This window comes from Phaenicophaeus curvirostris, chromosome 13, assembly GCF_032191515.1.
Source record: "Phaenicophaeus curvirostris isolate KB17595 chromosome 13, BPBGC_Pcur_1.0, whole genome shotgun sequence".
NCBI classification, from domain to species: Eukaryota; Metazoa; Chordata; class Aves; order Cuculiformes; family Cuculidae; genus Phaenicophaeus; species Phaenicophaeus curvirostris.
In genome coordinates, this window is record NC_091404.1 from 1,422,901 (window position 1) to 1,446,016 (window position 23,116).

Sequence of the window (23,116 nt, forward strand, 5' to 3'; positions counted from 1 at the left end):
GATCATAGAATCATGGAATGGTTTGGATTGGAAGAGACCATGAAGGTCATGCAGTCCAACCCCCCCACACTGAGCAGGGACACCTTAAACTAGATCAGACTGTCCCATCCAACCCGGCCTCGAACGCCTCCAGAGATGGGGCATCTACCAGCTCTCTGGGCAACCTGGGCCAGGGCCTCCCGACCCTCAGTGTAAACATTTTCTTCCTGATGTCTAGTCTAAGCCTCTTCTCTTTTAGTTTAAAACCATTCCCCCTTGTCCTGTTGCTACAGGCCTTACTAAAAAGTTTTTCCCTATCTTTCTTATCAGCTCCCTTTAACTATTGATAATTGATTGATAATTTGTTGCACTGTCACAAATCTGCTGGATCTCCAAGGGAAAGCAGTGAGGTCATTCCCAGTGTAACACTCCTGGCTGAACCGCAGCGTCTCTGTCAGCGTGAAACCCTTTCTCTTGTGCAGACCTTTCTGTTCTCCAGCACAAACACATTCTGTGTAGTTGAGAATTGCACCAAGTAAGAAGCTGAACAAACCCAAGGGACCGTTGAATTCTATCTTTGTTACTGGCCCAGGTCCAGTCCATTTCGCTAGTGGCTGGAGGCTGTTTCCAATTATAGCTGTCTGTAGCTCTCAGACTACTGGAATTCCACATAAAACTTAGGAATGAAAGAAAGTAAGTCCTGCTTTTAGTGCACTCACCAGGTCTTTGCATCACTGGAAGCCTTGTGTTTGTTTGGGGGATAAGAAAATACGCAAAACTGTTTTAATTAAGTACTACAAACTCAAGTCAAGGACAGTCTGATCCTAAACCCTTTGCAGCAGTCGGGCACTTGATAAATCATATTGCCTCAGTTAAGGCATCTGGAAAATAAACATCTGCATCTGAAGTAGTCACTGCAAGGCTTTTTAATATGGTTTTTGTTTTATTGTTGAAAATATGGCTCTTCTACAGCAGACGCCATACCAGTGACTAAGGATGATAAAGTGACTGTTGTGGCATCTTGCTTAACATCATGGGCTTTTAATCTAGCTCAATAATTCAGACGGGGCAGCGTGGACATAGCTGTCCTTTGTTGGAAGTGTTTTGCAAAATAAACAGTAGATGCAGTAATGCCATGAGTACAGTGACTCACAGGAACAGGAAAACAAAAACTCAGCCTCTGTGGAGTCTGCCCAAGGTGCTACTTGATGTGTAAGAGCCCCTGCTGGTGCGTGGAACGGGGCCTGTGGTTCTTTTGCAGGAGAGCGGTACATCCAGAGTTTGTGCATGCAGCCAGGAGAAGGAATGTCCAGCTGAGAAGACATTGAGCAATAGTCCTGTGAAGTCCGAACGAGAAGTTCTATTAGTCGGTAAGTTATTTTAAGGGGCTTGTTGATGATGCCGGGGACCTGAACTGGGTGGAACTGCCTTCAGTGTGGCCCCGCAGCTCCCTCTGGCTGCCTCTTGTTCCTTTGGTTATGCCAGTGGAGGTGGGAGGCCTGAAGCCAAGGAAAGCCTGGAGCTTTGGTGGGGTCAGGGTTTCACCCTGTGCGTTACTCACATGGAAATCTTGTGCTGTGCACCTTTCAGTCAAAACCACACACATGTGAAGTGGGCTTGTGTGCAGTGCCGGTCCAGGACAGAATGTACTGGGTGCAGGTTGCTCTTCTGCGGTGAAAGCAGCGAGTTAAAAGAGGGTCTGACATCATTCACTGAGAGCCCAGTCAGGCTGAGAGTTGGGGCTGTTCAGCCTGGAGAAGAGAAGGCTCCAGGGAGACCATAGGGCAGCTTTCAGTCCTGAAAGGGGCTCCAGGAAAGCTGGAGAGGGGCTCTGGATCAGGGAGGGCAGGGACATGGTGAGTGGAATGGTTCTCAGCTGAAAGAGGGGAGGTTGAGAAGAAGTAATAAGAAGGAATTTATGGGACATGCATTTTCTTTAGTTCATTTTCACTCAGCCAAGTTCTCTTTAGCCTTCCCTCTACATCTGGTTTGAGAATAACAACAGATCATTTATTGTAACCCAGATGGATCTCTTTGTGCCAGATCAAGGGCTAGTTTCTGCACTGTGGACGGAGAAGCCTTGGGGGAAACCCAGGCTTTTTTTCCCTTGGGGGAAAGCACAGGCTTTTTCTGCAGATGATGGTCAGAAATGCGAGTCAGTCTTTTTGATACACGGTTCTGGCCATGAGATAGAGAGGAGTCTTTTCATGACAGAGTCAGCTTGGGTTGCTCTGTTGAACTGAGTGCTGTGACGACGCTGGGATAGGGCAGACGTGCCACTGCTGCCCAATTTGCCTTCTGTCTTGTCCTGCTCTTTGGCCTTTAGTACAGCTGGACGAGAGCTCCGCTTCTCCGCTCCTTGTGCTTTGCCATCCCCACACGCCTGATCAGCTCAGTGAGGTTCATTGCTGGGCACATGACATGTATGCGACAGGGAGCGAGGGTGGTGAGGTCTGGTTTGAGTGCTGCATTGGGTCATTGCTGTTTTCTTTGCAATCTGGGAGCCAAACCTCACTGTACTGAAACCCAAAACTGCTTGATGAGCTCCCTTTGTGCTGTGCCAGCCGTAGCAGAGCTGGTGCTCCCGAGAATGATGTTTGTGTGTTCTTTTCCCCAGGGATAATTTCAACATTTCTCCACGTGCACCCGTTTGGAGCAAGCATAGAGTACATCTGTTCCTACCTGCAGCGTCTGGACAGCAAAGTAGGTCCTGGGGGGTGTGTGCCCTGGGTTTGATCGATCTGTGTGGCTGGGGAAAGCATCACTGCCTCCCTAGGAATGACGTGGGGTTGGACACAGAACTGGTGTCTTAACTGGAAGAGGACAAGGGATGAACTTCTGTAGAACCCCAGAAGGGTTTGCGTTAGGAGGGATCTTTAAAGCCCATCTGGTTCAACCCTCTACCACGAGCAGGAGCGTCTTTCGCTGGGTCAGGCTGCTCAGAGCAACCCAGCTTCTGGCTGAGCCCTCACACAGTTCGTGTTAACCTAAGTACGGTGTTGAAGACAAGGTTCCTACTGCAGATGTTCATGTGTAACCCTTCTCGTGAGTCAAGACAACCCTTGGTTAGTCGCAGTATTTTACATCAGTGAATTTCCATCTCTAAAATCTCTCTCTCAAATGTATTTTTGTTTATTCTGTTTAAGTTTGTTCTGTTGTTTCCTTTACCCTTCTGACCTCTAAGGAAAAAAGCAAACAAGCCACAACTATTTATTATCTCATAACATCTGCCATGCCACTGTTTGTATATATTCTCCCTAAACCGAGCAGTTGTGTTGATTTTGTGTCTCTGAGCAGAGGTTTTCCTTATTTCTGATCTTGTAGCCCTTCGCTGAGCTTTTACTGTCTCTGTTTGGATACTACCAGTGGAGTAATTTTGAAGAGGGCGCCATTCAAGGGCCTTACACTGCAAAAGTGTAAGCAGTGAATCCCGATGCCTGCTTCCAGGGATCTGTGCTAAGAGGAGGGATCAGTCCTGGGTGCAGGGGTCAAGAAGTGCAATAACAAGAGCAGCGTTCATGCGCTTTCCAAGACGAAGCTGCTGTTTCCCCTCAGCATTTCTGTGCATCACTGGCTTCAGACTCCTTATGAAATAGGGAGGGACTGTGCAAAGGCGTTTGCAGGTTGGAGGCAATGGCATCTCGCTCCTCTGCTGCATTGTTCTTGGGTTGTCTGCCTTCCAGTGCCCCAGCAACAGGAGCCTCGCCAACATGGGAATCATCTCCACTGACTGGACTTCACCAGCTGCTTTGTTTATAACCTACTGTTTCATTTTCCCCATTCTAAGAAAGCGCAGCTCGCTGGCCTCTGTTTTGCAGGCTTGCTTCAGCCCTTCAAAGACAAATTTATCTTCTCCTTCTTGTTCGGAGTTTGTCTGAGGTGAACAGCTGGCTTTATTTTCTTTGGAGTTTCTGAAGAGATGTCCTCACGTTGTTCATCTGACTTGTGGCACTTCCTGTCTGGGATCTGCTGCTGCTGGAGGTTCCTGCACTAAGCTTAGCAGGAAAACCCTCTGCAAAGCGCAGCCTTTAAACTTCACAGTGGCATCGAGCTTTATTACTGTCCACTGACCCAGGTAAATACATCAGCCTGCTGGCTTTTTGCCTGGTCCCTTGGAAAGGAGGTCTTTGCGTTTGTCCTTCAGTTTACATCTTGGCTCTTCTGTCTCATCCTTGGTTGCTGTAGGAGCTGGGTATCAGTTGGCAGTGTCACTTTTAATGTCAAGCGGATCTTTGGTCTTGAGGTGGTAGCACTGGGAGCACTTGAGAGCTGGTTTCTTGAAGCTGCCAGCAGGAAAGGAAAAGGAATGTCTTTCCCCAGTTCCTTGCCCATCAGTCTCGCCATGAGGCCAGCAGGTCAGTTAAAGTGCAGAAGTGAGACCGAACGTGGTTTGAAGTGTTTTCTCTAGGGAAGATCTGCAGCACTGTGGGCATCGCAGGTGCTGGGCAGTGTACGTGCTGCTCCTCCTGGGGTGTCTGCTCTCTGTTTCATGTCTTGGCTTGGGCTTCTGCCTTGCCAAACCCATTGCCTGCCCGAGCTTGTGCTGTTTCTTGGTTTCTTTCCAAACTCAGGCTGTTGTTTCTGCCTGGCTGCAGAACAGCACGAGGACAAAAGCACATCCACCAAATGCAAATTCTCCTCCTTGGGCCACTACCTGGAACAAGATTGGCTTGACAAGCCTTTGAACTGACCTGCTCTAGCAACTGTCTGCTTTATGTATTTTGGTTTCTTTTCTGCAGTGGTGCAATCTCCAGATCTTGTAGAATAGAATAGAATGGGTTTGGTTGGAAAAGACCTTTAAAGATCATCAAGTCCAACCATTGATCCAGCCCTGCTAAGCCCACCACTGGACCACGTCCCCAAGTATAACATCTACTTGTCTTTTAAACACCTCCAGGGATGGGGACTCAACCACCTCTCCGGCCAGCCTCTTCCCATGCTTGACAACCCTTTCAGTAAAGAAATTCCTCTTAATATCCAGCCTAAACCTTCCTTGGTGCAACTGGACGACATTTCCTCTCATCCTATTGCTTGTTACTTGGGAGAAGACACCAGCACCCACGTCGCTCCAACCTCCTTTCTGGGAGCTGCAGAGAGCAATGAGGTCTCCCCTCAGCCTCCTCTTATCCAGGCTGAACAGCCCCAGGGCCCTCAGCTGCTCCTTCTAAGCCTTGTGCTCTAGACCCTTCCCCAGCTTTCTTGCACTTCTCTGGATGCACCTCAGCATCTTGATGTCCTCGTATCTTAGTTCTGTTTGAGCCTCTCTCATGCTGTTAGGGGCACGGCAGCTGCACTGCAGATGAACGCTTGTAACTGTTCAGAACACGAATATCAATTCCCTGTGTCCCTGATTTCTATAACCGAGACCTCTGTTCTTTCAGCAGCAGTAAAAGCATTTCTTACCCAGTTACTCCAACGAGGTTTTGTTCCATTATCTTGCATTTCACAGTGGAAAAAATGAGGACAGCCCTTTTACCCTTGCTTCTAGTGTTTATTTCTGCAGCCGTCTCACCCCGAAGTGTGAGACTCATGCTGTCCCAAGATTCTTGCCATGCCTGTTGGGTCAGGACTTAGGGAAAGCTGAGGTGTTCTTTAGCTATTCCATGTGTTTGAGTTTGAATATAGCCAGCCATTACAGGGCTTCCATAACCTAAAGCGGTTTCATTTTAATCATGTTTTCTTTCTGTTTTCACAGATCTGCACCGCGGAAGTGGAAGTTCTCATGACTCGACTCCAGAACACATTCAGGCAGGAGCTTAGTGGTGTCGGGGCCAGCCTAGAGAAAAGGTGGAAGTTTTGTGGCTTTGATGGATTGAAAATGACTTGAGCTTTGACTTTAATGCTGAAAAAAACGAGATACGTACACACCAAGAAGACCTGGGATGCCTCTTACCTCTGTTCATGACGATACTCTTGCACGTAGCACGGACTCGGGTGGGATAATGTGTAAGTGAAAGTGTAAGTCCAGAGCAGTGCTGGAAGAAACTTCAAGTTCTGTAGTTTCTTTTATCAAGTGCTGTTCAATATATTTTGTGAAAAAAGCTCCTGTCTGATATTTTTAAGCACAAGGCGTTGATTCCATGTTTTGCCAGTGTCATGTCACGTGTTTTGTGGGCACAAACCTCTCATCCCTTACCTCTTCTTACTGGCAGGAACAGCCATGGACTGGCTCTGAAGCAGCAACAGAGAAGTGTTTTCTGGTTTCTGGAACCACCAAAAGGAGGAAAAAAAGGGCATTTTTTCAGGCATTTCATAGAATTGTGGAATGGTTTGGGTTGGAAGGGACCTCAAAGCCCCTGCCAAGGGCAGGGACACCTCCCACTGGATCAGGGGCTCCAAGCCCCATCCAACCTGGCTTTGAGCACTTCCTGGGATGGGGCAGCCACCACTGCTCATAGAATCAGAATCACCAGGTTGGAAGAGACCCACCGGATCATCAAGTCCAACCATTCCCACCAATCTCTAAACCATGCCCCTCAGTACCTCATCCACCCGCACTTTAAACACCTCCAGGGAAGGCAAGTCAACCACGTCCCTGGGCAGACCGTTCCATTGCCTAATGACCCTTTCAGTGAAGAATTTTTTCCTTATGTTGAGCCTGAACCTCCCCTCGCGGAGCTGGAGGCCATTCCCTCTTGTCCTGTCCCCTGTCACTTGGGAGAAGAGCCCAGCTCCCTCCTCTCCACAACCTCCCTTCAGGTTGCTCTGGGCAACCTGGGCCAGGGCCTCCCCACCCTCACAGCAAAACATTTCTCCCTAAGATCCCATCTCAATCTTTCCTCTTGCAGCTGAAAACCGTCCCCCTCATCCTCTCCCTGCCCTCCCTGATCCAGAGCCCCTCCCCAGCTTTTCTGGAGCCCCTTTCAGGACTGGAGGGTGCTCTAAGTTCTCCCCACAGCCTTCTCTTCTCCAGGCTGAACAACCCCAACTCTCTCAGCCTGTCCTTGGATGGGAGGTGCTCCAGCCCTCAGATCATCTCCATGGCCTCCTCTTGACCTGTTGCAACAGTTTCATATCCTTCTTGTGTTGGGAATTCCAGAACTGGACACACTACTCCAAGTGGGGTCTCACAAGAGTTGACAAGAGGGGCAGAATCCCCTTCCTTGCTCTGCTGGACACACTTCTGTTGATGCAGCCCAGGACTTCTGGGCTGATTTTCTATGATTAAAAAATGAGATGTGATTAAACAGAAGATGATTTAGATGGCTCGGAGTCCTCTGAGCCCAACGGTTGCTTCTTTTTCACGCTATTTTCTCTACTATACGGTTTAAGCTAAGCTGAAGGCAGTGTCTCCAGGAGCCAAGTGTGATTCTGGCAGTGCCATTGGCAGTCTGAATGTTGCAGAGTCACTCTGGAAATAACTTTTTGTGTGGGAAGGTTATTTAATTTTCTGTTGATCTGGGTGGCACAAAGGATCCTGGTTCTGATCTCTGTTTTAGGAGTGACTTGCCACCAAATTTCTTCACCCGCTTTTGCTTTGGAGACTGAGGTTTTGGAAATGCGACTAGAGGGACAGACTCGTCTCCTGAATCTTCCCAAAGGCTCTTCCTTGTTTTCTCAGTAAAGGACAGGCTTCTCCATTCCCTCTGCAAAAGGTTGGCAAGATCTAGGGTAAAATACCTCGTCCATGGATCCAGCCTGTCCAGGTCCCTCTGCAGATTCCTGCTTCCCTTGAGCAGATTGACACTCCACCCCAGCTCAGTGTCATCTGCAAACTGACAGTGAGAGCACTTGGTCTCCTCATCTGAATCATGGATAAAGATATTAAACAGAACTGGCCATAACGCACGTCTGTAAAAGCAAGTGAGGGCCAAGATGAGTCCTGGGTGCTGCTGCTCCTCCTCTCCAGGCTTTCTTTACCAAGGCTATTCCAGAGGGACTGTTTCCCTCAAACCTTGTGTGCTCTTTGCCACCAGGAAAAATATGTTCTGCAGATGTGCTCGCTGGACAGTGGCTGCAGGTGCCAAGCCCTCTCTGTCTCCAGGAAGCTCTGGGAGTGGGTGCTCCTGGAATTGGAGAAGCTGGCGAGGGCCCTGGGCACAGCTCACTCTGTACCAGCAGTGGGAATGGGTGAAAGGAACGTTTCTGTTGGGATGGAGCCACCTGCTTCCCTGGTTCTTGCTACGCTGGAAGCGGATGAAAACTCTTTTAAAGAAATGTTCTGAATAGTCGTGTCACTGCAGGTGTGAACATTGTGTTTTTAAAGAATAAACTTTTTTATGGGTAAATCTTGGCGCTGCTGCTTTATTTTTCTCATGTAGCTTTTGCTGCTTGGTCCAGGAAAGGAGGTGCTCTGTCTCATCTCAATCTCCCCTCTTGCAGCTGAAAACCGTTTCCCTCATTCTGTCCCTGCCCTCCCTGATCCAGAGCCCCTCCCCAGCTTTCCCGGAGCCCCTTTCAGGACTGGAAACTGCTCTAAGGTCTCCTTGGAGCCTTCTCTTCTCCAGGCTGAACAACCCCAACTCTCTCGGCTTTTCCTGGGGTGGGACAGTCGCTTGCTGGCTGCCTGGGGCTCAGCACTGGGGACCGGTCGTTGGTAAGATGCTGTGATGGAGCTGTTGAGAGGTGCGCATGGAGACCCAAAGTGGAAACAATCCACTGGCCGTCACCAGCCAGCACCCAGCTGCAAGTTTCCCTTTCAGGTTTTGTTTGCCGGAGCAGCTGATGCTCAGGGAGGTGTCCTGGTTGCTGATAGGTAAGCGTGGGGCGAGCAGGGGGATGGAGGAGATGGATTGTGCAATGATGGATCCCCTGCCAAGGCACAAACACGGTCAGGCGTGGGAAGTGCTGGTCCTTTCCATCTAACCCTGCCCTCTCTCTCCACACGATGATGTTTCTGGCTCTCATTTCTTTTGGCAGAAAATGCACATTCTCATCACCCCTCTCCTCCCCTCGGCCGCATTCAGCTGCAGCGTCTCCTCTCTGTCACTGCTCCGCTTCTCCCACCAGTGGGCAGGGGAGGTTCTCCCACAGGGCCAGGACACCGCTTTGAAAACCATCATCTCGAGGGAAGGGAGACCAGGCTACCACCAGTTGTGTTGCGAGAAGGAAACGAGCAAGGTAAATGTCAGCCCTTTGTTCTAGCTGGGAAAACAGTAACTTTGCTGCTAATACTGAGGGAGTGACTGCAGCTCCTTGGGAATAGAAGGGGTGGCTGAGCTGAGCTTCTCCCTTGAGATTTCCTTAAATATGCCCTAGTCCTAAAAATGAGCAGGGGAAGTCACAGCAGAGAGGAAGAGCCACGTTAACGCTGCCAGTGAAAGGCAGTTTTATTTCTGGTTTTGAGTTAGGAACATTCCTTCGACGGCATCTCCTTCCGAAGGGGGATTTGCAGCCCTCTGGCTCTTGCCTTCACTGCACGTTGGCATTTTCCTCTTCGCGGGAGCCCCGGAGCCTGCCCCACCGCAGCCCCATTGCTGCCCCACAGCTGCCCCACCGCGCGGCTGAGTGGCTGTCGGGGGGCTGTTGGTGACCCCCATCTGGCTGCCTCCCACGAGCATAAACGCACTCTTCATGCAAGAAGCAAGGCTGGTTTTTTTGGGGTTCACAGTGGAAGCCCGACTTTATCAGAAAGCTCACAATGAGGCATATTACAGGGTTATTCTCATAGCCCTTACGGTCAGGCCAGATAAGACACAGCTTATCTCAGCTTCTCCTTCCTGTTTTCCCTTTCTTCTGCTCCTTCTCCTTATCAGGTTTCCTCCTCCTTGTCCCAAGGCAGCTGCATCCTCGGTGACTCTGCTCCAACCATCCCTCCTTGTCCCTGTCAGCGTGGGCTCTGCCCGGAGAAAGGTAATTCCCTTCAAGCGTCTGTCCTCTGGGCTGTCTGTCTGTCTGCTCCCATCCTGCTCAGGCACCGTTTCTGCTCATCCCTCTTTTCTGGCGCGGCAGAACCACAGGAGCTGACACGGGGAGACGTTCTTGCCTGTCGAAGCTCCCTCCTTCCACCCAGGGCAGCCCACATCTAGGGGCCTCTGTTTGCAAAGCTTTGTAGGACCAGTTGTTTATGGCTGACCTCTTACCTGCAGCCCCAGTAAATAAAATGCATCCCAAAGGGCTGCTTCTCCTTTCCACAGATGGTTTTTCTGCAGGATGAGTTACAGAAAGCTGGTGTTGCGCTGGGGGTGGTCACCCACCCTGCTGTGGGAGGGAGCGCGTGGAGGGGCAGAACGCTGAGGGCAGTCAAAGCTGTCCGAGAGCCTAAAGAGCAGCTCCTGGTGGTAGTTAATCAGTTCAGAATGCAAAAGCCACTTCTCAAGCAATACAGGAACGTCTCTGTGGGCTGCGCTTCACCTGAGCTTTAATGGGTACCAAAAATGGAGTGAGCAGCTGGAGCAGGGAAAGGATTGTGCCCCTATTTTTGGTGCTGGTGAATCCTGGGTTCAGTTTTGGGCCCCTCAGTGCAGGAAAGACCATGAGGGGCTGGAGAGTGTCTGGAGAAGGGAACGGGGCTGGGGAAGGGTCTGGAGAACAGGGTTTGTGGGAGCAGCTGAGGGAGCTGGGGCTGTTCAGCCTGGAGAAAAGGAGGCTGAGGGGAGACCTCATCGCTCTCTGCAGCTTCTGGAAAGGAGGTTGTGGTGCGGTGGGTGCTGGGCTCTTCTCCCACGTAAGAAGTGATGCGACAAGAGGAAATGGCCTCAAGTTGTGCCAGGGGAGGTTTAGATTGGATATTAGGAACAATTTCTTCACTGATAGTGTGGTGAAGCCCTGGCAGAGGCTGCCCAGGGCAGTGGTGGAGGCGTTAAAAAAAATGTGGCCGTGGCACCTGGGGACAGGGTTTAGCAGGCACGGTGGGGTTGGACTGGATGAGCTGAGAGGTCTTTTCCAACCATAACAATTCTGTGATTGTATGTTTCTGTGGCTCTCCAGCACCTTTGCTAAATGCATCCCCTGAGCTCCAAATCCCAGGTAGGGGTCAGGGCTGCATCGGGCTGCCTGCAGGATCAGCTGCCTTGTCAACAGGTTTGCACCAGCTTTTCCTGGGTGATTTGCCCCTGCAGGCAGTTTCTGAAAGGCAGCCGGGTACCCTGGTTTTAATCATGCTGAGGTGCTGAGCTGTGTCAGGCACTTGGCTGTGCTGCATCTCACATTTGTCACTGTGTCCACGCTGAGGCACGTCTGTATTGTAGTAAATATCAAAAGGTTCGGGAATATACGATCACCAAATGGTTTTGAAACCTGCTATAAGGTATCCAAGGCCAGGTTGGATGGGGCTTTGATCCCCCTGATCCAGAGGGAGGTGTCCCAGCCCGTGATGGGAGTTGGAACTGGTGGATGGGCTTTGAGGTCCCTTCCAACCCAAACCATTCCATCACTCTATGATTATCTCTAGCTCTAGGAGATTTCCAGGCGTTTATTTTGCAGCCCTCTTTGGGAAGACTCCCTTTGGCGCCTGTGCTCTGACCGCAGCTTTGCTGTGCGCATGCTGATAACCTTGGTCCTTTCCTCTGTTTGTGCTGCTGTTCACGCTCTGAACCCCGACCGGGGTGTGCCGGGTGCCGGGGAGGCATCGCGGGGCGCGGGCTGGGGGCACCCAGGTTGGTGTGGGACAAAGAGGCAACCTGGGTCCCTCTGCAGCCTCTCTGGGAGACTGGGAAGAACAGGGAGAGCTGCACAGCGATGTGAGAGAGGGGACGGGCGCTGGGCTGGGGCTGCAGTCCAGCCCGTGCTGGGGGTAGAGACGTTGACGTGGCTTCCATAGCTCTGGTCACTGCTGGAAGCGTCCGAAGAAAACCACCTCGCTCGGCAACCTGGGCCAGGGCCTCACCACCCTCAGTGTAAAAAAATTCTACTTACACCCAGTCTAAATTACTCCTCATTTAGTTTATAACTGTCACTCCTTCTCCTGTCACAACAAGCCTTGCCAAAAACTCTGTTCCGAGGGTTTCTCTGGGGCCCCTTTTGGTACTGGAAGGATCTGGTGTCTCTGCAGTATGGTCCCAACTCTTACTTTTATACACATGTTTTTCAGAGGATACTTATCTCAGCTCTTCTGCCAGGACGAAGCACCAAGATGCAGCCGATGCCCCTGCACAGCCTTTCGGAGCTGGAAAGAGCCAGTCTGCAAGAGATCGCTCTCTACCAGCTGCAGGAGAAGCTGCTTGTCAGAGATCTCAACCTGGCTAAAGGTGAGAGCAGGCGGCTCCTGCTGAGGGAGGGCTGAGTCTGAGCCCTGGTTGCTGCTCATCCCCACGCCTGCGCTTCAGAGCCAGCAGGGAGGGAGGGGATTCTGCCGCTCTGCTCCGCTCGGTGAGAACAAACCTGGAGCCCTGGGTCCAGTTCTGGAGTCCTCAGCTCAGGAAGGACATGGAGCTGGTGGAGCAAGGCCAGAGGAGGACATGGAGATGATCCGAGGGCTGGAGCACAACCTGTACGAGGAAAGGCTGAGAGAGTTGGGGTTGTTCAGCCTGGAGAAGAGAAGGCTGTGGGGAGACCTTAGAGCAGCTTCCAGACCTGAAAGGGGCTCCAGGAAAGCTGGGGAGGGGCTCTGGATCAGGGAGGGCAGGGACAGGACAAGGGGAATGGTTTTGAGCTGAAAGAGGGGAGATTGAGATGAGATCTTAGGCAGAAATGTTTTGGTGTGAGGGTGGGGAGGCCCTGGCCCAGGTTGCCCAGAGCAGTGGTGGCTGCCCCATCCCTGGAGGGGTTCAAGGCCTTGGATGGGGCTTGGAGCCCCTGATGCAGTGGGAGGTGTCCTTGCCCATAGGACGGGTGGCACTGTATGGGCTTTGAGGTCCCTTCCAACCCAAACCATTCCATGATTCTGTGATAATGTGGGATGATGTTTATGGAAAGACTTTTGTGACACGTTTTGGCCCATTTTATTTCTTGTTCCCTGCTTTGCTCTGAGCCTCAGAGGCCTCATCAGTGCTTTGAGGAGGGTTTGTGTGTCCATAGGAGTGTGAGAATATGACCTTGCCTGTTGCCTGCCTCTGATCCCCCTAATCCAAACCAGATGAAGAATGACTTGGCAGGGCCTTCCAGTGGGACTATCTTAATGCCGCTGGGATGGGACAAGCTTTGCTTTGGATTAACATCCAGCACAACATCCTGATGCTGGGATGGGGCCTGTGCAAGGCTAGAAGAAGTGCTACTGAAATTAATGAGCAGATAAATATAGAAGCTCCACAGGGGTGGAGCTCCTGTGTCCTGGACATACCAGCATTGCCTGGGTTCCCATAGCCTGTGTCCCCCAACATCTCTAACCAAGCAAGCACATGGACCTGGGGATCGGTTGACACCTTCCCAAGTTTCCTCGTTACTTAAGACTGGACAGAGCAGCTTGAAATGCCCGCTCTCCCGTTGGCCGTATCTCAGCGTCCCAGTAGGGCAGGAGCTGCCTCCAGCTCACCAGCCCTGGGGCCGCGGGGGCCCAGCAGTGTGGGTGCAGAGCAGCTCGAGGGGCTGCAGCTCAGGTGCTGCTTGCAGCAGAGCCTCCTGCACCAACCCAGGGCTGCTGGGGCTGGGAGCCCCCGGGCTGGAGCCCCCGACGTCTCTGGGGACCTGTCCCAGGGAAGGAGCTTTTCCTAATGCCTGAGCTCAGCCTTGTACTGAATGGCAAGTGCTGACGCGGGGTGAGATCCAAGTTTGGTTTCCTGTCATAATGAAAATTTGGAATATTTCATGTAATGAAAAGGCTTTGAGAAAAATTTAAGAGAGGAAGCTTCCCTCTTCTTCTGAGAACTCCTAGTTGCCCCACCACAAACTGCCTTTAAGTCCCTGGGCAGCTCTGATGAAAGACACCCGCATTCCTTTTCCTTTTTTTTTTTATTTTTCAGAGAATCACAGATTCATGGAATGGTTTGGGTGGGAAGGGACCTCAAAGCCCATCCAGTCCCACTCCTGCCATGGGCAGGGACACCTCCCACTGGATCAGGGGCTCCAAGCCCCATCCAACCTGGTCTTGAACCCCTCCAGGGATGGGGCAGTCACCACTGCTCTGGGCAGCCTGGGCCAGGGCCTCCCCACCCTCACACCAAAACATTTCTCCCTAAGATCTCATCTCAATCTCCCCTCTTGCAGCTGAAAATCGTTCCCCCTCATCCTGTCCCTGCCCTTCCTGATCTAGAGCCCCTCCCCAGCTTTCCTGGAGCCCCTTTCAGGTCTGGAAGCTGCTCTAAGGTCTCCCCACAGCCTTCTCTCCTCCAGGCTGAACAAGCCCAACTCTCTCAGCCTTTTCTCGTACAGGAGGTTCTCCAGCCTTCACATCATCTCCATGGTCTCCTCTGGACTTGCTCCAACAGCTCCATGTCCTTCCTGTGCTGAGGACTCCAGAACTGGACGCGGGGCTCCAGGTTTGGTCTCACAGAGGGGAGGAGGGGGACAGAATCCCCTCCCTGTCCCTGCTGGTTCCACTGCTCGGGATGCAGCCCAGACACAGTTCATTTCTGGGCTGGGAGCACACGTTGCTGGCTCCGTGGTTCTGTGGGTCCATGGTTTGTTTCCCTTGGGCACATCTGTGTGGCTTTAGGAGTGGAGCGTTGTGCTGATGCTCACGCCTAGCACGTTCTGTCCCCTCTCCTAACTCCATGCTGAAACAGGGGCATTTTGCTGGCCTGTTGCTTCCTTGGCTGGCTGGTTTTGTCTCCAGCTTGTTCTTCATCTCTCTCCTCTTTGGCTCTTGGAATGAGGCAACACAGAGGGTTTGCAGCACCGTATTTGCCCTGCAAGAAAGACATTGAGGTCCTGGAGTGAGTCCAGACACGGGCAACCAGGCCAGTGAAGGGGCTGGAGAACAAGTCCTGTGAGGAGCAGCTGAGAGAGCTGGGGGTGTTTAGCCTGGAGAAGAGGAGGCTGAGGGGAGACCTCATTGCTCTCTGCAACTACCTGAAAGGAGGTTGTGGAGAGGAGGGAGCTGGGCTCTTTTCCCAAGTGACAGGGGACAGGACGAGAGGGAATGGACTCAAGCTCCGCCAGGAGCAGGAACCAGGGGAGGTTCAGGCTGGACATTAGGAAAAAACTTCTTCATTGAAAGGGTTTCTCAAGCACTGGAACAGGCTGCCCAGGGAGGTGATGGAGTCATCTTCCCTGGAGGTGTTTAAAAGACGGGTAGATAAGGTGGTCAGGGATATGAGTAGTAGTGGACAGGTATGGTTGGACTTGATGATCTCAGAGGTCTTTTCCAACCTAGGGATTCTATGATTCTACGATTCTGCACACTGAGGAACGTGTGCTGCACTTTTAGGCAGATGTTGCTCATACCAACTTTCATAGCTTTCTTCTAAATTCTTGAAGAATAACCCAAACAACCCTCAGAGCTGTGTCTAGGAAGAGAACTCCTCAGGAACGAGGAGCAAAAGGAAGAATAGGATGATCTGTTTTGGCTTTAGGGTGGTCAGTGAATGGATTCTCAGTTCGTCGCACTGACAAAGTACGGTGCCCCTGGATGTGCAATGTACGGAATACTTAGGAGCGGGGCTGGGACCGGTACAAGATTCCTGGTGGTGTGTGTTCTGTCTAACTTTTATTCATCTGTGCTCTGTAAAACATTCCCAAAAGCTTTTCTGGGGCTGTATTCTGTTTTCCACACCCCTGAGGATGAAATAAGGTCACTTGTTCAGCCTGGAGAAGAGAAGGCTGTGGGGAGACCTTAGAGTAGCTTCCAGTGCTGAAAGGGGCTCCAGGAAAGCTGGGGAGGGGCTCTGGATCAGGGAGTGCAGGAACAGGATGAGAGGAACAATTTTCAGCTGCAAGAGTGGAGATTGAGATGAGATCTTAGGGAGAAATGTTTTGCTGTGAGGGTGGGGAGGCCCTGGCCCAGGTTGCCCAGAGCAGTGGTGGCTGCCCCATCCCTGGAGGGGTTCAAGGCCAGGTTGGATGGGGCTTGGAGCCCCTGATGCAGTGGGAGGTGTCCCTGCCCATGGCAGGGGGGTAGAAAGAGATGGGCTTTGAGGTCACATCAAGCCCCCAATGTCCCTTTTGCCCATGGGAGCTGCCTGTGGCCGAGCTCAGCCTACGAGGGTGCAAAAAGCCAAATGCCTTTCAGAGCAGCCTGTGCTGAACCAGCCTAATGATGCAGAGCCTTTGCTTTCTTTTCTCCTCATAGTTGGACCTAAAAGCAGTAAATCTATCCGCCAGAAACTGGAAAGCTTTTCGAAGGAGAAGAAAGGTGAGCAGCCTCCCCTTCCCCCGGGCTGGGTCCCTGCTCTCAAAGGGAATTGGTCATTTTTGATGGGGCTGAGCAGGGATGTGCCTGGGCTCAGCAAGGTGCTTTGTTCTCCATTGTTTGTTGTTCTCCAGAGCGGCGTGTGATGATGGTGCCCAAGCATGAGAGAGGCTGGAAGGGATGTGTGTGAAGGTGAAATGTCTGTGTGCGTTAATGTGCATTTGTGAAGATGTAGAAACTTGAGTGGTTGGTTTCCCAGAGCAGTGGTGGCTGCCCCATCCTTGGAGGGGTTCAAGGCCAGGTTGGATGGGGCTTGGAGCCCCTGATCAAGTGGGAGGTGTCCCTGCCCGTGGCAGGGGGTGGAACTGGTCCCTTCCAACCCAAACCTTTCTATGATTCCATGATTCTATATTTCTCTCTGCCCATTTTACCCCTGGTCTCACTGCTTCAAGGTGTTTCATTGTCTGTTGGAGTATGTCAGCTGTGAACCCGGGGAAACCAGAAGAGTAGAGAGCTGCCAGCTGGGAATGAGCACTTCCTAATTTTTTTCACATTCCTACAAGGAAATTATTGAGCAGCAGTCCAATATTTTACCAAATAAGTTCGTGGCTTGTACTCCAGCTGCAAGACCCTTAGGCCAGGGGTGGTGTGGAGCCTGGAATAAGTCCTTACATCTGCAAGGAGGTATGGGGGTGGGGGGAAGTCATTTGGGACGAATACCTTTAATACCAAGACTGTTACTCTTGAACAGACGGAGCTGGTGCAAACCCTGTAGAAAACTGGAAGTTAGTATTTGGGCAGAGTCTTTTGTATCCAATATTTCTGGTGATTTATGAAATCTCCACTTCAGAGATGCTCTGGCATCTTCACGATGTAACCAATAAAAGAAAGGAAGGTTCAGGAATAACTGGGATAGGCTGTCACAAGCACAATGTGTGCAGGTTTCCTGCCACCTTCCTAGCTCCGCTGCGTCTCCCTCCTCCTCTTCCAGCACACCTTCTCCCACACTGTGTGTTCCCCGCATGGCTCCTTGACTGCCCTGCACCCCGAGTTTTACCTTGCAGTTCCCCGGGGCTTTACAGGGCAGCAGCTCCCCTTTGGGCTTCCCAGGGTCCTTGGGATGCTCTTCCCACCCACCCCAGGCGCTGCAGGGCCCAGGGGAGGTGGAGGAGGAGCAGGGAGCAAGAGGGGACAGGGCATGCACGGCACTGATAGAATCATAAATTCATTGAATCATTGAATCATGGAATGATTTGGGTTGGAAGGGGCCTTAAAGCCCATCCAGTGCCACCCCTGCCATGGGCAGGGACACCTCCCACTGCATCAGGAGCTTCAAGCCCCATCCAGCCTGGCCTTGAACTCCTCTGGGATGGGGCAGCCACCCCTGCTCTGGGCAAGAAACTGCAGTCCAGGGTTCAAGCTACAAATCACCTTGTCATGTAGTGAATCGGTTTTACATGTTGTCCTTTTCACTCTCCCGCTGGGGTGACCTTCACAGTATCCTGGTATTCCTGTCTGGTGGTTAATTGCTTCATCCAGGCACGTGCTTCCCCCTGCAAGCTGGGCCGCTGTGCTGGTGCAGCTCCCTCTTAGTTTTTCTCCTAGCGGTGCTTTTCCACATCTCCCATGCTTTCCCCTAGACTGCTCTCCTCAGACTTTTGGGATCCCGCTCTTCCAAGTCATCGCCAATGACCGCGCCTACAAGCAACTGCAGGAAGCGGTGAAGAAGAGTCGCCGGCTCTGCCTGGAAGTGGAAGCGACGGTGACGAGATTTCGGGCTCAGAGGCAGAAGAGGACCCTGATGGGCAGGAGCTGTGGCCTGGTACCCTGCGGAGTCTTCCCAGAGGAGCCGCTTTCCCCAGCTTTTCCAAACCAGAGTTTCTGGAGCCAGCGAAGGGTACGATTGCAAAAATGGGCTGCGCAGCAATAGTGCCGTAGGATGGGGGAGGCTCTGGCTTCAGCAATAAATGTGGTTTCCCAGGGTCTTTTCTTAATGAGTGTGAGTTATTCATGCTGGGTCTGTCATGTTTCTCTGCCCCTGCTTCCCCTAAAAGATGGACTGGGAGTGGTGGGACACACTTTACTGGCTCAGCTCTTGCGGAGTGAGGGTTACCAGAAGCTCGTGGCCAGGCACCCAAAGGTTGGTGGGGATGAGAAGAGATTTGTCATCGATAGCGTGGGTTTTTCTGCTTGCGTGTTGCATCGCATCTTGGAAACTGGGCTTCACGCTTGTGAAATTCCCACCAGAAGCTGTAGCTGTTGGTGGCTCGTGGCCATGTGGCTGTGTGAGACCCCTTGCTGCTGTAGGGGTGCCGGCTGTGCCGCTCAGCAGGTGTTGCCTTTCAGTACTGACCACCCTTGTGTCAAAGGACAAGGAAGATGGTGTGTGGTTGAGCAGCTTTGGCCACCACCTTCTTGGCTTTAGCCCCGTTTCCTGCGGGGTCAGGTGGGTAGGAGGCTGGGTTTGGTTGGCTTCATCTCTTCGGAGCAGAGACCCACGCCTGCCTCTTGCTAAGCGCCAGCAGCCCCTGGTGTAAAGCAGCTCCAATACTGGTAGCTCAATCCAGTGTTTTGTGCAGTCAAAGGTGAAAGATTTGGGGATGTTTCCTCTTTCTCCACATCTGCTAGTGGCGTAGGGTCTCCCCAGTAGGAAGGCTGTCTCTAGAAACACATCGCACTCAGAGCAGTGCATATAAATGGGAAGAAAGGTTTCTCTGTGGTTCTCTTGCAACCCCAGACAGGTTCTGTAGACCTCTGTGTTCATTTGGAGGCGATGCTTCTCTTGTCTCACCAACTTCTGAGGTCACAGCAGTGATTGGGATCTTGTGGGGTAGTTCCTACCACACTGTGAATCACCTCTGCTCCATCTCAGGGGGCAATGTCCGTGGACTCCATCACCGACCTGAGTGACAACGCTTCCAAGCTGCTGGAGGCACTGCAGTTGTCGCACCCCCACGAGCTGGATCCACAGAGAAGCCTGGGCAAGAAAAAGATGCTGAGCCTCAATCCCATCTCCTGGCAGGTCCCTCGGATTGTGGAGAGATGTTGCAAACACATCGAAACACACGGTAAATACGTCTCTCCAGCCAGATGGCCCGTCTCACGGTAGGGTGGTAAAACCCATCATAGCCGGTGGGCCTGGCTGGTCCCTGAGATGGTAGGAGGCAGCTGGTGTCTGGGGCAAAGTACGTTTGGACAATACCCTCAGACACATGGTGGGAGTTTTGGGGTTGTCCCGTGCAGGGACAGGAGTTGGACATCATGATCCTCGTGGGTCCCTTCCAACTTAGGATTTTCTGTGATTCTGTGTTCCCAAAAAGCCACCTGAGGAGAGTTCTCTGGATTGGGCTAAGAGGCAAATGTCACCCTGCGTTCAGTGACGCATCTCCTGGTGCGCTTTGGCTACAACATCCCCTGCAAACCCAGCGTCTAGCTCAGAGCGATCACCGATGGGATCACCCCGACCCACAGACAACTCCAGGAGATCTTGTGGCTCCAGACCCTTTCTTTTAACACCTCTGCCAGGAGTGGGGGAGGACACATTGCCTCGCTTTGTGTCCTTTCCATGGTGTTGAGGTGCTCCAAGGACCAGCCGGGGTGGCAGGGGGCTGTGGGAATGCAGACCACTAACCTGTCTGTCTCCCAGGTCTCCAAACGGTGGGAATCTTCCGTGTTGGGAGCTCCAAGAAAAGAGTTCAGCAGGTAACGTGAGACCTGGAGTGCAGGCTCTGTAGCAGTTCTCCATCCAAAGGACCAGTGTTTGTGTGGGTGGGGAACGAATGAAGCAGACATTGGCATGGAGAAGCCTAAAATATCACAGACACACTGTATGACCAGTTAGCCGCTGCTGGAACCTTCTCCCAGCCATGGAGAGGGGGCATCACCTCTCCAAGCTGTCCTTATCAGCTGAACCTCCATCCCCTGTTGTCGTGTCAGAGCCTCCTCTGGGCTCCTTTCACCAGCCAGCAGCTCCTTCTGGTCCAGTGGTCTCTGTTGGGCTCTGGAATGCTGTTTTGGTGGTGCCCTGCATCAGGTAGACAATCCTCCTGTCCTGCCACTGCAGAAGCTCTGCACAGGGGCAGATGGTAAAAGGTTTAGAGGGGAAGCTGTATCAGGAGCGGCTGAAGTCGCTTGGTCTGTTCAGCCTGGAGAAGAGGAAACTGAGGGGAGACCTTATTGTGCTCTGCAGCTTCCTCACCAGGGGAGGAGGAGGAGCAGGTGCTGAGTTCTTCTCTCTGGCCACCAACGACAGGACTGGAGGGAATGGCAGGAAGATGCCAGGAGTGGGTTAGGTTGGATATGAGGACGAGGTTCTTCCCCAGAGGGTGGTGGAGCCCTGGAACAGCTCCCAGGGAAGCAGTCACGGTGCTGAACCTGACAATATTCCAGCAGCATTTGGCCAAGGCCCTCAGCCCCACCGTGTGAATGTTGGGGTGTCCTGTGCAGGGACAGGAGTTGGACTTGATGTTCCTTGTGGGTCCCTTCCAACTCAGGACATTCTACCATTCTGTGATTTAGATCATGACAGCTTGGCTTGTATAAAGAGGAGGAACTGACTGTTGCTTTTATTTTTCTAATTTTTTTCTATCTTTAAGCTGAGGGAAGAGTTTGACCAAGGGCTGGATGTTTTCCTGGACGAGCATCAGAGTGTTCATGATGTGGCTGCTCTGCTCAAAGAATTTCTTCGGGACATGCCGGATTCACTGATTCCTGGAGAGCTCTATGGAGCCTTCCTCAGCACAGCCAGTGAGTACCTGGAGCGCAGAGACTCACCCTGTGCATCCACCCACCCCGTTTGCTTTTGCAAGATAAAAAGGGGGATTTTCTTCTTGTGCAACGACCTGGCTCAGTACCAGGTCTCAGGACCACTCAGCTCAGCCCAGCACCTTGCAGTGCCTGTAAGTGGGTCTTTCCAAATGCTCTGCCCAGGTTGCCCTGCCCTCTATATTTTCATGACCAAGATTTTGGGCAGTTTCCGTGGCTCCCGGCATCGCTTTTTCTTTGTCTCCTTCACCACGTCTTTGCTTCCCTTTTACCAGCCTTCTGTTGTCAGAACTGGTTCTCCAAATCCCCAAATGCCTGCTTCAACATCAAAAACGAGCAGGTCCACCCCGGTGGGCTGTGCCTCGTCAGGGAGCCCGACGGGACGGGTGGAGAGGGGGACACAGGCGCACAGGGAAGCTTCTGCCCTGAAGCTCAGGTCTTAGAGCATTCAGCACACCTGAACTGCAAAGCAGGAGGGGAAACCAACCTGTCCTTGCCTTCCAGCACTGAGAGGGGCTCCAGGAAAGCTAGGAAGGGGCTCTTGATCAGGGAAAGGATGAGGGGAAGGGTTTTGAGTTGCAAGAGAGGAGATTGAGATGAGATCTTGTACAATTTTTCAAATGCTTGGCGCCCAGACCCTTCCTTGCCGAAACTGCCTGAGAGCCCCGGCACTGGGCGTGTGCTGCCACGTGTACTCGCTGCAGTCTGTGTGTTCATTCTTTCTTCCTGTCTGTTTTTTTTTCCTGTTTCTTTTTCTTTCCGTCTTTCTTGCTGGATCAGAATCAGTCTGGCTTTGACTATGGGGCTGTACCACACCAAATGCCGTCCTGCTGCAGCTCTTGCAGGGATCTCCCAGAGTGCTTATAGAATCATTACAGTTGGAAAAGCCCTTTCAGCTCACCCAGTCCAACCATCAGCCCAATCCTACCATGTAAACCACATCCCCAGTTACCACAGCCACACGGTTTTTTAACCCTTCCAGGGATGGAGACTCCCCCACTGCCCTGGGCAGCCTCTGCCAGCACTTCACCACTCTCTCAGGAAAGAAATTTTCCCTAATATCCAGTCTAACCATCCCCTAGTACAACTTGAGGCCATTTCCTCTTGTCCCATCACTTCTTACTTGGAAGAAGAGCCCAGCACCCACCTCACCACAACGTTCTTTCCAGGAGCTGCAGAGAGCAATGGGGTGTCCCCTCAGCCTCCTCTTCTCCAGGTTAAAAAGCCCCAAGGCCCTCAGGTGCTTCCCGTAAGTTGCTCCCTGCATGAATGGGATGAAGGGTAGGATGCTGGTCTGGTTTCCTCCAGAGCTCATTACTGTGGATGTAAATGAGGGCTGGGAACTGCACTAATTAACAGGTTGCTCTCTGCCTAGGTATGGAGCGTCCGGCGCAGCTCGCCACCCTCCAGCTGCTGCTCTTCCTGCTGCCCCCCTGCCACAGCGACACGCTGCACCGGCTCCTGTGCTTCCTCAGCAAGGTGGCCCAGCATGCCAAGAGCTCCTGGGGCCCCGACGGCCAGGAGGTAAGGCCAGCCTGAAGAGGTGAACTGCACAAAGAAGGGGCTGCTTGAACTTTGTTGCTTAAGATCATAGAATCATAGAATCACCAGGTCAGAAAAGACCCACTGGATTATCGAGTTCAACCATCCCCATCAATCACTAAACCATGTCCCTCAGCACCTCATCCACCCATCCCTTAAACCCCTCCAGGGAAGGGGACTCAACCCTCTCCCTGGGCAGCCTCTGCCAGTGCCCAGTGATTCTTTCCATGAAAATTTTTTTCCTAATGTCCTAATGAAGCAAAGTTTATTTTTGTTAGCCTGGATGAATCCTCTGGCAAGACCAAATTGTTGAAGAATCCCCTTGTCCATGGCCGGTCTGGGTTGCTTTCAGCCCAGCTAAGTGATTTTCTCTATTGCAGTGACCCCAGAGAGACCTGAGTGTGTATCTGCATTTCTTGTGGACTAAGTCTGGTTTTCTACCTCCAGCTTTCATAAAGGATTTGCAGTGGTGCATTGAGCTTGATTTTAGTTTCTCTGGACAATTGGAGCTCTAAGTCTTTCTGTGTTTCAGAGACTTCTTTTATCCCTTGTTCAAAGTCTGAGAGAGTTGGGGTTGTTCAGCCTGGAGAAGAGAAGGCTGTGGGGAGATCTTAGAGAAGCTTCCAGTGCTGAAAGGGGCTCCAGGAAAGCTGGGGAGGGGCTCCTGATCAGGGAGGGCAGGGAGAGGATGAGGGGGAATGGTTTTCAGCTGCAAGAGGGGAGATT

The 23,116-nt window shown here is 52.0% G+C and overlaps 2 protein-coding genes across 8 annotated transcripts in view; both read left to right on the forward strand.

The window, feature by feature from the left end:
- Positions 1 to 5,838, forward strand: part of ENOX2 (ecto-NOX disulfide-thiol exchanger 2) — a 34,279-nt gene extending 28,441 nt beyond the window's left edge. Inside the window, exons 13-15 of the mRNA XM_069867835.1 lie at positions 1,241 to 1,349; positions 2,597 to 2,682; positions 5,675 to 5,838. Coding sequence (XP_069723936.1) covers positions 1,241 to 1,349; positions 2,597 to 2,682; positions 5,675 to 5,806 — 327 coding nt within the window. The 3' untranslated portion in view covers positions 5,807 to 5,838. The remainder of the gene's footprint in view (positions 1 to 1,240; positions 1,350 to 2,596; positions 2,683 to 5,674) is intronic.
- Positions 5,839 to 8,493: 2,655 nt separating this feature from the next.
- Positions 8,494 to 23,116, forward strand: part of ARHGAP36 (Rho GTPase activating protein 36) — a 28,866-nt gene continuing 14,243 nt past the window's right edge. The window contains exons 1-10 of one of the 7 annotated variants that reach the window (XM_069867849.1): positions 8,494 to 8,515; positions 8,622 to 9,039; positions 9,697 to 9,771; positions 11,951 to 12,107; positions 16,025 to 16,087; positions 17,725 to 17,981; positions 18,957 to 19,152; positions 19,731 to 19,786; positions 20,680 to 20,830; positions 22,224 to 22,372. In XM_069867849.1, the coding sequence (XP_069723950.1) occupies positions 8,842 to 9,039; positions 9,697 to 9,771; positions 11,951 to 12,107; positions 16,025 to 16,087; positions 17,725 to 17,981; positions 18,957 to 19,152; positions 19,731 to 19,786; positions 20,680 to 20,830; positions 22,224 to 22,372 (1,302 nt within the window). In that variant the 5' untranslated portion in view covers positions 8,494 to 8,515; positions 8,622 to 8,841. The other 6 variants (XM_069867850.1, XR_011338397.1, XM_069867854.1 and 3 more) reach the window with 6 other exon arrangements.